Source organism: Kogia breviceps, chromosome 5, assembly GCF_026419965.1.
Source record: "Kogia breviceps isolate mKogBre1 chromosome 5, mKogBre1 haplotype 1, whole genome shotgun sequence".
Taxonomy (NCBI): domain Eukaryota; kingdom Metazoa; phylum Chordata; class Mammalia; order Artiodactyla; family Physeteridae; genus Kogia; species Kogia breviceps.
The window spans coordinates 84,032,333-84,049,005 of NC_081314.1; the positions used below are offsets into that span (position 1 = coordinate 84,032,333).

General features: G+C 42.5%; 1 protein-coding gene across 1 annotated transcript in view; it reads left to right on the plus strand.

Moving 5' to 3' along the window:
• The window catches only part of HGD (homogentisate 1,2-dioxygenase), a 43,600-nt gene extending 27,882 nt beyond the window's left edge, over nt 1-15,718 (plus strand). The window contains exons 8-14 of the mRNA XM_059065423.2: nt 282-361; nt 1,301-1,400; nt 3,465-3,589; nt 5,203-5,307; nt 7,700-7,826; nt 12,314-12,495; nt 15,367-15,718. Coding sequence (XP_058921406.1) covers nt 282-361; nt 1,301-1,400; nt 3,465-3,589; nt 5,203-5,307; nt 7,700-7,826; nt 12,314-12,495; nt 15,367-15,516 — 869 coding nt within the window. The 3' untranslated portion in view covers nt 15,517-15,718. The remainder of the gene's footprint in view (nt 1-281; nt 362-1,300; nt 1,401-3,464; nt 3,590-5,202; nt 5,308-7,699; nt 7,827-12,313; nt 12,496-15,366) is intronic.
• The last annotated feature ends 955 nt before the right edge of the window (nt 15,719-16,673 follow it).

A 16,673-nucleotide genomic window follows, 5' to 3' on the forward strand; every position in this document is an offset into this window, starting at 1 on the left:
TCTGCTCTTTCTGGTCAAGCCACAGAATTGTGCAAATACAAGCTCCTTACCTGGCAACTAAAGAAAAGAAGAAAAAAGCAGTTAATTTTTCCATTCATGTTTTTCTAGATAGTAAAATAGCTAATCTAAGTTGTCCATTCTGTCATATTCCCCCATAAAACTCAATAAAGTACTTTTCATTTGGAATGAAAAAGCAAATGCAGCCCTTAAGCCTTTTACTCTTCATGAAGTCGTTCTCACATGAAAAGAGCTACTCACTGCCACCCTGTCTTTTTTGTTAGTTCCCCAGAAAGGGAAACTTCTCATTTACACCGAGTTTGGCAAGATGCTTGTTCAGCCCAACGAGATATGCGTCATTCAGGTTGGTGATGTGTCCCCCTCTCCCTGCTTCTCCCTAATTTGGGAGCAATCTGATGTTGCAACTGCTGCTATTTCCAACTCTAAAATTTCTCTGTCATGTCTGGGCAATGGGGAGGGAGTTTGAGTTATACAGAAGGCTCCCTGTGCAGAAGGGTAACTAGACTTGTGTGCCTACTTTGTTTTATTTCTTTTTTCAAATTTATTGTATTTATTTAGTTAGTTAGTTTAGTTAGTTAGTTAGGCTGTGTTGGGTCTTCGTTGCGTGTGGGCTTTCTCTAGTTGTGTCTAGCGGGAGCTACTCTTCATCACGGTGCATGGGCTGCTCATTGTGGTGCCTTCTCTTGTTGTGGAGGACAGGCTCTAGGCACACGGGCTTCAGTAGCTGTGGCACGTGGGCTCGGTAGTTGTGGCTCGTGGGCTCTGGAGTGCAGGCTCAGTAGTTGTGGCACACGGGCTTTGTTGCTCCGTGGCATGTGGGATCTTCCCAGACCAGGGCTCGAACCCATGTCCCCTGCATTGGCAGGTGGATTCTTAACCACTGCGCCACCAGGGAAGCCCCCTACTTTGTTTTAAAATAGCACACAATCACAAAGCAAAGAACATTGTCAATTCACTTTCCTAAATATTTATACACACTCTGGATAAGGCCCTGGTGGGGTTGGAAAGCGGTGAAGATGGATTTCTTTAAAATTTGGCTTAGTCAGGGCACTGTTATCTATGAACCCAGTGAGAGAGTAGACTAGAATTGGTTTGGGTCACAGATGTGATTAGAAGTTACATTTTTCTTTCTACCTCCTCTTTGAGCTGGTCACCTCTCCAACATAGTTCAACAGGCTACATAATTACTTGTGCAGGTGAGGCTGGCTATGGCTCTTGGGCAGCTTCTTTACAACTACAGGTATAATTTGGGAGAGCACACCAGTGTTTACTTCTGTTCCAGAGAGGAATGCGGTTCAGCATAGATGTTTTCGAGGAGACCAGGGGCTACATCCTGGAGGTCTACGGTGTCCACTTTGAGTTGCCTGACCTGGGACCGATTGGTAAATCTTCAATGCAAGCTTCTAAGCCTGACTTAAAATATAGGACACAGATAATTGCATGAAAGTTAAACATCCATCTCCCCTCTTTATCTCACTCAAACTTCAACTTTCCTCTCTAGACAACTTCTTCCCTAGGCCAAGTGTAGCTGGGAATTTCAGAACATACTAGAGCTCCTCGAGCAATCGCAGACTTCTTATTTCAGACCTCTAACTTCAGGGGCTCCAAGTGGCATAGCTGACCCATCTGATGAGATGACAGCTTCATTAATTAGCTGGTCAGTGCACCAGTCCCTCAGCTTGTCTTGGCTCCCATGTTGTGCTGAGCATAATGACAGGAACCACATTAAGGATAGAACAAGCTTCTTCCCATCACATACATGCATAACAGAAAACCATCCAAGCCAACCCATGGTAAATCTCTCTCTAGAATAGTATACAGACCATTGGAGAGCAAAACAATATGTAGTAGAGTTCAGGTTATACAGAGTATACCCTAGAGGATGTAGGCCAAGTCTCCAGTAACAGCTTCATAGAAAAGATAAGATTTGACTAATCCTTGATGGAAAGTTGAGGGAAAATAAAGAGGAAAGAGATCAGCTTAAGAAAAAGCATACAAGTGGGAATGGGTTTTGTGGATAGAAGGAAGATCATGTTCTTAAATGCGTGGCTTGTATGTAGACAATAAAATGGGAAAAGCCATAACAATGGTAGGGGCTATGTGGCTATGGAAAGGGGAAACGGACTAAAAGACATACAGTCTATGAATCTCACATTTCTACTGAGCATTCTCCAAAAAATCTACACACTTGAGATTCAAAAAGCGTACCTCACTCAGTACTGTGAAGGAGCTAGAAACCATAGCCTCCACGAGGCAGATTAAAACTTTCAAAAGTGAAACAAGGTCCCCCATCCCCAATTCTTCTGGCAAGCTGTAGACAGGAGAGCAGGAGAGAAGTGAAGGCGGTAGGAGGGGTTGTTCTCAAAACGTCTCTGGGAGTGAAAGGAGTGGTTGGAAAAATTGGCCCTCAGTTCCATCTTTGGCATGTTTGCTGAAGGTGGTGGCCACAGCCCCCAGCTCTTCCCTTTCCTTGTCAACAGATTTTTTTAGAGCAAACCAGGGACAGGCCAGCATGTGCCTTCTGGTCACTCCCCTGGGGGATCCAAATAATCAGAGGAAGGTGAGAGGCAGCAGAGAGGCAGTGGGGCCATGGTGGGCCATCTGTTATCCTGCTCTCTACCCGCTCTTCCCACTTTGCTCTGGCTTCCTGCTGCTCCAGAGCCAGCAGAGCCTCCGGGTTCCATGGAACATGTACCCTCTGGAAAATATATATAATTTACTAACCAGCTGGGGACATTTTTTTTTAAACCCCAGGAGCTGTAAATGATGAAACACTCCCCAGGTCTCTCCTCTCTGAGTTAAATTATGTTTTTGCACTTACGTTTTTCATTTTTGGTCTTTTGATTTATCTTTTTCTCTCTGGAGGGAACACTCACAAAGCAAAGGTAAGCAGGAAAGTCCCAAATACTCTCTCCCTCAGTGGCAGACAGATTGTCAGGATGCAGAGCAGTTTTTCAGGCTTGGGTTGATTCTGAGTTCTGTCTGAGGAGCAGAGGCACGCCTAGGGCTACAGTATGTAACCTTTTCTTTCTCAAGGACTGTAGATGAGTTCTAGAGTCATCAGAGTTTTCTTGGAAAAAAAGATCTAGTATTCTATCATATCTTCCCTTTCCTCTTTTCTAGTCTCTTCCTCTCCTCCCCTTCCCTTCCCTGTAGTGATGAGATAATGCATGTAAGATGTTTATAAACCATATTCACTCTACAACTTTAGGATGTAATGCTGGTGATGATGATGGTGATATTTTCATGATTTTTTTCTGACCAAATTCCTTGAGTCCTCCTTAAAAGGCATCAGACTGGGATTCCAATGAGGCTTTGAACAATGAAAGCAAACTGTGGAGTAGCTTTTGATGTGGAAGAAAGCCCTTTCTCTCTGTGCAACAGTGGGCATCTTTCCTATGTGATTTCAGAAGTGTCTAAAAGACTTTTGGGTCATTATGTTCTAGGAGCCAATGGTTTGGCCAATCCTCGTGATTTCTTGATACCTGTTGCCTGGTATGAAGATCACCAAGTGCCAGGTGGTTACACTGTGATTAATAAATACCAGGGCAAGCTGTTTGCTGCCAAACAGGTAAAGTAAGCAGGTTTGTAGTCAGGGGAAGGAATGAATAGTTATTAAGCACCTTCTGATTGCTGAGGCTAGTATTAAGTATTTACATATATTATTTCATCTTTACCACATCACTAAGATACTACAAATAAGGTGCTGCTTACCTTATTTATAGTCATGAAAACAGGCCAGGTGGTGATAACTTACCAAATGTCACAGTAAATGACAGAATCAGCATTCAAACCCATATCTTTCTGACTCCAAAGGGCATGCTCTTTCTATTTATCAAGCAATAAAAACCCCGCAATATCTAGGTCTCTATAAATGGTGGGGGAAACATAATATACAGGCAGGGCAATATGTTCTGAAAAGGGAAATGAGTTAATAGCAGTTCATCTAAGACTTATATTCAACAGTGGTCGCCATATTTTCAAATACAAGCAACGATTGATAGAAAACAAGCAGAACTCAGTTAGTTTGACTTCGTTTATAGCAGCAGCCTGGTAAACTCAGGAGATAAGCAAAGGCATAGATAATAATAAAAACAACAATATATAATCTATAATATAATACATTATTACTTCATATACTGGATATATAATATAGTAGAATAAAGTAACCATACAGTAAAAATAATCCGAAGATCTCTTCTGTTTACTATTATTCATTTGCTTTATTTTTTGCCCACTTAACTTATTGCTTATATTTTGCTAAGGCATGTTATTTTCTTTGGACAGCATCTAGAAGGTATGCTAACCAGCAGAGACCAACTAGTTTGGTGTTTAAAATTAACTATGGAATACTACTTAGCCATAAAAAGGAACAAAATTGTGCCATTCACATTCATTTTTAAGTGACTATTCCCTGTATTATATTTGACATACATTTGATAGGGGATCACCATTCTAGAGGTAGCCAGCAGCTCCATGGGTTTCCACTTTCCAAATTGACTCTGTGTGGGTTATTCTCTGTGTGAGCCCCCACTGATCCATTCTCCCATCTCACAGACTGTATCACCTGGACTCCCTAGCCTAACTACCTTACTATAACAGAACACTGATCCTCTCTTACCCCAGGGCAGACCCAAGAAGCATCACCTTAGGATTGCTCTGAAATCTTAAGTCCCTAGGGCTGGAACTCTTAGAGACCTTCTAGCCTTCCTGCACTCACCAACCCAGGCACTGAATATACCAGAATCTCCTCTGGGCAGCAGTTAACTAGAGAGCAGTCACAGCCAAGTGCCTGCCCTCAGCACTGGAAACCCAGACAGTGGCCCAGATTGTCAAAGAATTGCTGGCATCCACAGATTCTCACAATTGTGTTAAAATTGTTGAAAAGGCACTTCTTGGAGCATGTGCTGTGCTTGTGCTGCACATGTGATCAGAAGCAGCTGCAGCTTATGAACTAGAAGACTAGGGTTAGCGGCATAGTGAGGACAGTTTGAGAGAATGTGAAGCAACCACAAGATGATTCAGGGTGATATTTTTCCCAAAGATGGTATTATTAAATGATGAGAACAGAATCAAATCAAAAAAGAGACAGTAATGCCAAGTACAAACCGAGGAATCATAGCTACAAAAGCATTACATGCTAAAATCACCCTTTCCTGCCTTTTTGTTGTTGTTGTTAATCAGGATGTCTCCCCGTTCAATGTTGTGGCCTGGCATGGGAATTATACGCCCTACAAGTACAACTTGGAGAACTTCATGGTCATCAACTCAGTGGCCTTTGACCACGCAGTAAGTCTGGCCCACAAAGGGGCCCGGGGGAGAAGACACCCGTAGGTGGGAGGGGTCCACAGTAGACCCCTGACATTCACAGATTTAACACTACCAGTGTCACCCTTGGAAGCCCGAGATTTAGTCATTTGTCACTGTGCTGACAGGAATCTGAATCATCTCCTGCAAGGCTCCAGTGAAGGAGTAAATAACATAGCTAGAGGGCGATCCAGGCTAGACGCTCAGCACTCACCCTGCAATACAGCTCAGTTCTCTACAGAGTATTCACAGGAACTCTCCTACATGGCTAAAAACTTGGTTTCTTCCTGGAAAATATATCCCCAAAAGAAAACCAGTGCTAATGTTAGTGATGGAGTGGTGAGGAAGGAACATTTCTGGATTTGGAAAGTTCTCTGTCCTGCTCATAAATACCAAGAGTCTGCTTGCTCTGGCTGCCCACTCCAGTGCCTCCACGCCCAGCTCTTTTTAGCCATGATGGAACAGACAGCCCTCTTCTACAGTTACTCATGATGTTCGGTGCTTGAATTTAAACCAAAGAAATTCTAGATTATGAACTCGGTCATATTTTTCAGTCAATCAGGGGACTACAAATAGGTCCCCAGCCTACAGTGCAGGCCCCCAAGGCCCCACATTCTTGATAAAGTGCTACTTCTGAGATCCTGGGGGAAAGTTCACTTTGCATAATAGATTAACTTAACCCACAAGCTGGAGGGGTAATTAGAGCAGAAGCGAGAGAACCAGAGACAGAAATATTACTCTGAGCCAGTTCAGCTTACCTCTAGGGGCCCAAAACTACCCTTCTGAAGAGCAGCAACACTTAATAAAATCAAAAGGGAAAAGAAAATGAGGCATCATGCCCAAAGCAGCAAGAAAAAGGATCCTGAGACACTGATAGAGCTTTATTTGAGCTTTGCTACCTTTTCTTTGTTTCAGATCATTTCTCATGACAGATGAAGTGTTCATTTTCACAGCATAAAGCGTTTTTTGACTTGCATTTACACATGCCCAATCTCCTCTGTACTGCTGCTATAGTTGTTTCCCAAAATTCAGACCTGATCATTCTATCACAGCATTAGAAAACCTTTGCAGGCTCCCTGTGGTTCAGGATTAAGTCTGAGCTCTGAAGCATGGTATCTGATGGTCTTCGCCATCTGGCCCTGGGCTCATTTCCCAGTACCACCTCTTGCCCCTCTCCCTTTTGCCAGTGCACTCTGGGCTTTAGCTCTCTTGCCTCTTAACAAAATCTCTGTACATTTTGATCTTTCCTGTTTTCTGTGCTTAAAATGCCTTTTTGCCTTTTCTTCCTTTCCTTCCCTTCCTACCTTCCTTCCTTCCTTCCCTCCCTCCTGCCTTTCTTCCTTCTTTCCTTCCTTCCTTCCCTCCTTCCTTCCTTCTTTCCTTCTTTCCTTCCTTCCTTCCTCCTTCCCTCCCTCCTTCCCTCTCTTTTTCTTTCTTTCTCCTTTCATTCTTCAGGTCCGACCTCAAATGTCACCTCCTCTTTGAAGCCTTCCCTGATCCTCTCAGTAGAGATAGGCACTCTGTACCCCCTTGGCTCTCTATTTGTAATGCTAGATTGCCCTTGGCACCTTGCTGTGATTCATTACTCATGCACTTGTTTTATTACCCTTCAGTCCCCCTCACAAACACACACCACCACCACTAATGATTCTAAAGGGCAAAGAGTAGTGCTCAATCATCTTTGAATCCCAGACCCTCATGTGGCATCTGAAAGCAAACATGATCATTGATTGCCATTAAGTTGAATCTCAGTCTTTCCACCGAAGGATTCTAAAGTTCTTGATAAATCATAATATTGTCCCCCCACCTATTCCCTTTTCCCCTACACTACCACCACCCAGACGAGTGATGCATTTTAGACCGGAGAGTCAAACGAGGGTAAGAAAGCAATGAGGATACCATCTGGAATCTCTGTGATTCCTTCAAAGAGATGCACATCCTACATCTATACCAACCCTTGGATATTATTTTATTTCTATTTGCACCTTACTCTGAGCACCCCTTCTGCCAAGAGCTCCCTGCAGCACATCCCAGCTCTGGTCACTCTGACCTGAGGTTGGGAGGCATGCACTGCTTGTTGTCAGACCCACAGGGTAGTACTTACATGAAATGAGGGCTCAGCAGGGTGAAAAATCTGCTCAGAATCTCCTTAGCTGGTGTTAATTCATTTTGCTTCAAGCACAGCAAGAGGGGAAAGTCAAATGAGTGATTACTACACCTCGATGACAAGCCCAGACTTCTTAGCCTGGCCTGTGGTTTGATCAGAAATTATAGTTTCACTCAAAAACCCCTTCATGCATAGGTGATGTGTGTCATTGTTCAGTCACCTCCCTTTCCTCATGTCTTCAGGCTTTCCTTGTCCTTTCTCTCACAGGACCCATCCATTTTCACGGTATTGACTGCCAAGTCTGTCCGCCCCGGAGTGGCCATCGCTGATTTTGTCATCTTCCCACCGCGATGGGGAGTTGCTGATAAGACCTTCAGGCCTCCTTATTATCACAGTAAGTCTTTTGCCAAGTTACATTTGAAAACCGAAGAGACGGCAGAGTGGTGAGCATTACCCACGGAGAACGCTGCCAGAGGTGTTTTTGGATGCCCTGCCCTGGCTGGAGTTCAAAGCCTGCCTCCCCAGACCTAGTGCTGCTCCCCCAAAATTTTAGCTACTTAAACACCACAACTTGTGTGGGGATGGCAGTGGCATGTTGACTCTGAGAAGGAAACAAATGTGTAATGCCTAGAGCCCAGTTCCTCTGGCCCTGAAGAATGGCACATAGGCTGGTAAAGGATGAAGCAAGATGTTTCTTTACATTTTAGGTGTAAGGGGAGGAGGAACCGTGGGATGTTGTTGGTTAGTTTGCTGTTTTGGGAAAGTTCTTTATCTAAGTCTGGTTCAAGAGCCAATAAAATGTGCCTTCTCCAATAATAATTGGAGGGGTAAAGCAGATTGCAGTCCACACTAGGGGATGGATCCTATTCTGGAAGCAGTTTCTGCAAAGCAGTTGCTGTCTAGAACAGAACTTACCAAATCTATGATTTTTCTTCATTTTATTAATACTATTTTTACTTACTGTGAACACTTATTGACAATTTCCTATGGCTCTAAAGTTCTTTAAAAGTATTAACCCATTCAATCCTCATAACAGTTGTGAAAGGTAGGTAGTATCATTATCTGCCTCCACCCCCGCCGCTTTTTTTTTTTTTTCCAGAGATGAAACTGAGCTGTGAAGGATTAAGTAACTTGCTCAAGGCCTCACAGATAGTTAAGTGGTGGAGTCAGGATTTAATGAAGGCAGTCCGATGCCAGACCAGATAGTCATGGGCACTAAAGGATATGCCTAGCACAGTGCCCAGTGCATGATATGCATCTAATAAATATTTATTTAATAAGTGAATGCATCGCCAAGAATGAATAAGGTACCTCATGGCTGTACTTAATGAAGCTGGCATTTTTAATTGTGCAGTAGCTAGCTATAAACCCAACCTAAATGTCAACGCACAATTCTACTTCCTGGAGATTGCATTTTTGTACATAGGGTTCTGGAAAGACTCTGAGGTGCATGTCAGCTGGAACATTCTAAAAAACAAACCCCTTTCTTTGGTTAACCTCAGGGCTTTCTGTCCCTGAGGCGCCGCTCTATATGTACCCAGGTGCCAGCACTTTAACAGGATACAACAGTGACTAAATAAGCAATTTGGGCATTTGTAGAAGGTGGAGAACAAAGGCCCTCAGAATGGAAGAAGATCACTTCATGGTCAGATGTCAGCATCACCTTTCTCAGGTGATACCATCTGAAAAGGAGGAAACTGGTTAACACTTCAAGGACACCAGATACTTTGTGAATAGAGATGTAACAAACTATGTCCTTTCTAAAGAATATCAAGCTCATCACAGGTCCCAACTGTTCTCCTCCTGGAAATTAGTCCCCTAGAGGGCCTGTTGTCAAGGCAAGAGAATTGCTCTGGATTATAGCCTGTATGTCACATACTAATCCTTGATACTTCACTATTTCACATAGTTCTTATATGGAGGTTGCTCTTTGTGCCTGAGGTAGCGGTTTTCAAATTTTAGCATGTGTCAGTGTCACCTGGAGGGCTTGTTAAAATGCAGATTCCTGGGTCCCACCCTCAGAATTTCTGCTTCAGAATGTCCAGGGTAGGACCTGAGAATTTGCATTTGTACCAAGTTCCCTCGGGATGCTGATGCAACTGTTCCAGGAACCACACTTTAAGAGCATTAGGGGATATAAAAACCACTTAGAATGACTTTAAAAAAAAAAATTTCCCGGGGGTCCACTCTCAGAGAGTTTAATTAGTTGGTGTTGAGATGGAACCTCAGAATCTGTGTTTTGAAGTAGCAAGTCAGGGGATTCTGATGCAGGAGGTCTACAGACCACATGTTGAGATATGCTGGCCTGGGGCTTGTCTCCCCACCCAGGTTCACTCCTGTGCTACAGCTCTCAGTCCACTGCTTGATTTTAGTTTGTAGTTCAGACTGCCTGAAACAAACGGCCTCATGAAATGCCTCTTCTAATATTTTTTAAAGACTCTCAAATAAGTTTGGCCCAGGATAGATAAATCTCAGAGAGGTATGGTTGCCCTGAGTTAGTTGGAAAAACCCCAGAACCCTGAGTTAGAAATTATTTTTACCAGATGTATTAAAAATAATGCTTTAGCAGTAATCAAAATCTTTGCCACTTTGATGTGACTTTACAGAAGTGGAGAATGACTTCTGTAGAAATATTGCCTCCAGTCATCTTTTATTTTTTTTAATAAATTTATTTATTTATTTATTTTTGGCTGCATTGGGTCTTCGTTGCTGCACTCAGGCTTTCTCTAGTTGCGGTACACAGGCTTTCTCTAGTTGCAGCAAGCGGGGGCTACTTGTCCTTGTGGTGCGTGCGCTTCTCATTGTGGTGGCTTCTCTTGTTGAGGACCATGGGCTCTAGGTGCACGAGCTTCAGTAGTTGTGGCGTGTGGGCTCAGTAGTTGTGGCTCGTGGGCTCTAGAGAGCAGGCTTAATAGTTGTGGCACACGGGCTTAGTTGCTCCATGGCATGTGGGATCTTCCTGGACCAGGGCTCGAACCCGTGTACTCTGTGTTGGCAGGTGGATTCTTAACCACTGTGCCACAGGGAAGCCCGCCTCCAATCAACTTAATGCACCTTAGTCAACTGGATTCAGCATTAATCAAAAAGGCAAGGTCTACCTTCCCAGTGTCCTTTGAAATACAGAAAATGATGTAGAAATGTCATCACCAAATCATTGCTACCTAAATTCATATTCAGATCAAAGTTGAATTCTGTCTTGCTCTCTTCTCAAAATTAAGCCATGAAGGTGACCCTGAGAATACATACTAGATCAAGGAGTGTGACAGAATATTTAAGTCATGAACAGAACTGCTTTTAAAATATAGACAATTTATGCTTACAGTTGCTTCTTTTCCTCTATTTCTGCTTCATGGAGAAACAAGTAGAGCTATGATCTGGGTCTTACCTTTTCTGCAGGGACCTGCAGCAACATTTTGTTTTCTGGGCAAGATGGGTATGGCTGCTTAGGCAGTTCCACAAGTATTTTGGCACTTGGCTATATTCACATGTAAGGAAGGGGGTGGAGCATTTATCATGTCAAATGTTTGGCTTTGCAAGGGTTGCCAATGCCATATCTTTTCTGTCCAAGATTTGCACTCTCAGCACTCTGATGAGACAGACTATGACTATGACTATGACTATGACTATGAAGAACTTTAAAGAGGCTGTTTCTTACTCATTTCTATCATAGTACTTAGCACAGTGTCCATATATGCTGGACGGGTAGGCAGATGGATAGGGTAGAGAATGGACAGATGAATGGATGGATAGATAGATGGGTAGATTTTCACCCAGGTGTTATATTTCTTTAATTCTTGCTCTAGATAAAGAGCTTTATTTCAATAGAAACATAAGATTGAAAAAGCGGAAACATGGTGTTTTTTGTCAAATTTTGTTGATTCTGGAGGCACAACTGGGACCAGTATACTTAACTTATATGAAAGCAAATTTCCATTTAACTTGGGAGAACTTTCTAACACCCAGAGTCTTCAGTAATATGATAGGTTCCTTTGTTGAGTAGAGCGCTTCCATTCACAGGAGGCATGCAGGCAGAGCCCAGAAGGTAATCTGTCAGGAATGATATACAGAATATTTCTGTTTTGAGTAGAAGTAGGGGTACCTTCCAATATTAAGATTTTCAGATTCTATGAAGAGAATGTCAATGGAAAAAGAATGAATCTAAGAAGCATTTTGGAGAATGAAAGAATAAGATGATATTAGATTCAGATATAGAAGATATTTGTTAGAATATATAGTATTTATGGATTAGTTTTTATAGATAATAAGATTTTTTCACACAGAAAAAATTTGTTAACGGCTTCCAAGTCCAGGGTTCTTTCCATTACATCACATTTCCATCAACACACACACACACACACACACACACACATACACACACACACATACACACACACACATACACACACACACATCACTTCAATTTTCCAATTTGGTAACCAGAAATATGGTTATACCCTTTATGACTGTGAGGCTATTTGGGAAGGGATTCAGATCTGAGAAAGAGGATAATTTTTATATGGGGCTTGTAAGCCTAGATGATGGAGTACACCCCTTCTTTATTATGATTTGCATGTTAATTATTATTAAAATTCTTGTCTGGGCCCTGATTTTCTTTAGGTCTAGCATAATTTCATCCAGGCAGTGGAACTTAAGACCTCTGATAATCCACACGGCCATGGAGTAGATCTTTGCCTACCAAGAATTCCATACTAATGAATGTTTTGCAGTTGTTTTCCTGTCTATCTATATTCTTTATTATTTCTATGAAATTTATCAGATTTTCTATCTTCTTGACATTCTGTGGAAATAATGTTTGAGAGGTCTTGGTGTTTGGGGGCCTTGCCTGGGATAATAAAAATAATACTGTTTCAACCTTCCCAGGGAACTGCATGAGTGAATTCATGGGACTCATCAAAGGTCACTATGAGGCAAAGCAAGGTGGGTTCCTGCCAGGGGGAGGCAGCCTGCACAGCCCAATGACGCCCCATGGGCCTGATGCTGACTGCTTTGAGAAGGCCAGTAAAGCCAAGCTGGCACCTGAGAGGATTGCTGATGGCACCATGGTAAGCAAGTTAGATGTGAGGCTCTAGTGGCCTCTGGGGTCCCCAACCTTGTTGAGAGGCTATTTTTTATTTTTCCAAAGTCACAAAGAAGGAGTCAGGAGAGGAGAGTGAGTGTCTATGTGTATGTTCCCATGTGTGTATGCACGCACCCCAGTGTATATACTAGACTCCTGATGTGGTAGGGTAAAAAGAGTTTGTATTGTACTTGGAGTCAGACCTGGGTTCAAATTCTAGCTCTTGGTTCCTGTGTGACCTTGAGTAAGTCACTTAACTTCTCTGTGCTTCATTTTCTCCATCTGTAGAATAGGCAGGGCATCCAACCCAGCCAGTGGCTGTAATTTAATCCTGCTGACTGTACAGCACTGTTCAAATATAAGGGGGGATATTTTTAATACTATGTGAGGAGTCTTCCCTTATCTGTATGCAGCCCTCTGTATATATGCTCTGTCTCAGAGTCATCTGCTTTTTGAAGTAATCTTCTAGGGCCACAGGAACAAGGGATACAGGATGTCACCTTTAGCTAGTTTCTCAAGCCCGGGAAGGTCAAGGAAACCTTTGCCTGACTATAGTCAGAGATTGTGAGCAGCAGTTCTCAACTGTTTTCTCATTTTCTTTTGCTCTCCTTTGGCATGGGATGAAGCTGATGGGATTTAAAACCTGTTTTGTATTCCTCCTGTGTCATGCTGTAAACACTGAGGCTGAACACAATTGCAGTTGGTTGCGGTACTTGATTCATTTTATTTTGCATTCTAATTTATGGACCACAAGGAGTAATTTTTTGCTAAATCATATGTAAATTTGCTTTAAAGTTTCAAACAAATGCCTTCAGTGCCACCTGACTTTAAAATCGATAGCACAGACCTGCCTGACTCCATGCCCAGCTTGCAAACTACCTAATCAGAGAGCTTATCTGTCCCTCTGCCAACGCAGTTTACTTGCAGTTCCAATTTGAGGACCATAGTTGATGGAGCTGATCTGCAGAGGCAGGGTGCGAGTCCCATCTGCTGGACCTCGGCTCCATTTCCCCTTGCAAGGGCCTCTGCAGGGTTTCTGTAGAACCTCTTCATCTCTGTGCAAGAGCTCTATGAAATATTGATAATCTTAAGCTATTACCTCTGAAAGTTCCTGGAAGTTCACAGGCTACCCCAGAGTTACCACTTAGTAACCTTCAGTGCCCAACTTGGCTTTGGATAGTGTTACCAGGGAGCAGTGCTTTTGCAACAGTGAGGCACAAGACAGGGCTGTTTCTATGAGGAACAAGATTTGGGGGAATGTCTAGGGCTTGGAGCTCTAGTGAGAAGGAGCTGTCCTATGGAGGGGAGCCCAGACCACCTGGCAAAGGAAGGTCCAACACTTTACTAGACCTAACTGGGTCTCCCTCACCATTTCCCATTACATAATTTGGATCCAGGCTCATCCATATGCCTTATCCTTATACCACTTTGGAATAAAGTAACTTTATAATACTGTCTTCATAGCTCAGCTGGGATGGAGTTTTGTTACTCTAATCAGACAGCAAGGCTCCTAAGAAGTAGTAAGCAAAGAGACAACAATAATTATGGCCTTAATAATGAACTTTATATCTGAATAGTGCTTTATAATGTGCACAACACCTCCATATGATCTTATTTGGTCTTCATATCAAGCCTGTCACGGGAAGTCAGGCAGAGACAATCAACTCCATTGTTTTATTTTTTTAATATGTATTTATTTATTATTTTATTTATTTGTTTGTTATTTATTTATTTTGGCTGCTCCTGGTCTTAATTGTGGCACATGGGATCTTCGTAGCAGCATGTGAGATCTTTAGTTGCGGCATGCGCACTTCTTAGTAGCAGCATGCAGACTCTTAGCTGTGGCATGCATGAGAGAATCTAGTTCCCCCACCAGGGATCAAACCCAGGCCCCCTGCATTGGGAGCACAGAGTCTTACCCACTGGACCACCAGGGAAGTCCCTCTCCATTGTTTTAGGCAAAAAGAAGTTAATGTATATTAGACACCAGATATTAACATGGGTTCTCTGAGTTGTGGCACAAAGACAATTTTTATCTTCCTTTTGTCCATGTATATTTTTTAAATTTCCAGCAACATGAGCACATAAGAATTGTAGGGTTTTCTTTTTTTTTTAAGCCATAGTGAGTCGGAAAATCAGCAATGGTGAAGCTGGAATGTCTAGGATGCACAGGGCACTTGCATATTCTTTCTGTTGCAGATGAAACCTGCCTGAACATAGCAGGACACCCACCATTCAGAACCTTCTGGGACAGGACTTTTAAAAGTGCTACAGATGTTCCTGCTCCCTTCTTCCCATCTCCTCCTCCTCACTCTCTCTTTTCCTTCTTTTCCTTTTCTCAGTCTATCTCTTGGTCAGAGTCCTGCAAAAGAAAGGTTCAAATCCCGGCTCTATGATTTCTTACTACTATCACCTTAGACAGTCATTTCCCAGCTCTGAACCTTAGTTTCCTCATCTGCAAATTGGGAAGTATGTTCTCCCTCACATGGACATAGCCACAGTAATGGCCCCTGAGAAGAATATTCCTAGGACTCTCCCACCTCTGCCCTTGGATCTAGCAAATTTAGCTCCATGATGCTACAAGGACAATGTGATGCTTATGTGTCCAGTTCCATTTTACAGAATGAAACTTGAGTGTCAGAGAAGTTAAGGATGTTGCACAAGCTACTACCCACTTATAAGTAGTAGGTCCAGAGCCAGAACCCAAGGCTTGAGTTTTTCTCCTCACCGTGCTAGCACACATGATTTATTATTCAAAGATTCTACCTACTCATATCGTCTCTTTTGACATCTAATCAAATGTGTTTTATTATCCACCTCACTTCTTCTTTCTTGTCCCCATCCTCATTCCCTACAGGCATTTATGTTTGAGTCTTCTCTAAGTATGGCCGTCACCAAGTGGGGTCTGAAGACCTCTAATTGTTTGGATGAGAACTACTACAAGTGCTGGGAACCTCTCAAGAGCCACTTTACCCCCAATTCCAGGAACCCTGCAGGAACTAATTGAGACTGGAGCATTGCTACCATAATTGAGAATGGATTTGTGTGATTTCCTTTAGAATCTCATGCTCTTTGGCAGTATTGGGGGAGGAGGTTGGTTAAAATGAGAACTAACTTTTTCACAGTCAAGGAACTCAAACATTTATAGAGATGTATTTGGAAAGTTCTGTCAGCTTAATTACTCAATAAATACTTGCTGCTGTTCTGTGAAAGTGGCAGTTGGTCATAATCAGGCCTTGATGAGGCAGGCCTGTGGTGCCCAGGAATGGAAGTCCATGTGGTTGGACCAGGAGATTAGCTTCTCCTGGAGTAAGAAGACAGGCAACAGAACAGAAAGGTATGGGAAGCAGTATTTCTCACTACTTTAGTTCTGTAGTTTTAACATTTCCCCCACTTGGTTGCCAAATTTTGCTGCTACCAAATTTTTATTTAACAATGTGTAATGAGAGTCAGCTATGTGTCAGGGCCTAGGAACTAGGGTTGCCAGATGAAATACAACATGCCCAATTACATTTGAATTTCAGATAAATCACAAATAATTTTAATATAAATATGTCCTATGCATTATTTGGATATACTTATACTAAAAAATTATTCGTAGTTTATCTGAAATTCAAATTTAACTGATATGCTTGTATTTTTATTTGCTAAATCTGTCAGTTCTACAAGGTCGTCAAGGAGATAGACATGGTCCTGGCCCTTACAGAGTTTACATTCTAGACAGGGAGACAAAATACACAAACAATATAATTACAAATTGTGAAACAGGCAAAGAAGAAAACAAATAGGAACTGAGATGGGAATGACAGGTGGGATGGGGAGATCTTTCTTTAGAGGAAGGTCTTCATTGAAAAAGTGACATTAGGCCAGACCTAAAGGATAGGAAAGAGCAAGTCATTGGAAGAGTAGGGCTGGGCTGGCGGGGACTGGGGAAAAGGAGCATTCCAAGAAAAAGCCTCGTGGGTTCAAGGAACTGAAAGAAGAGTGGATGTGGGGATCTCCAGAAATCTCAGATGTTTCACCAGCCATCCATCTCCAGGGGCATTCAGAGATCAGATGTCAGACTTTCTGCTTGACTTTAATCCTATAAATCCTGAAACTTGGCCATAAGATTGATGCTCACTGCACCTTCTTTGGATGATAAAGAGTCTCCAGGTAGATGAC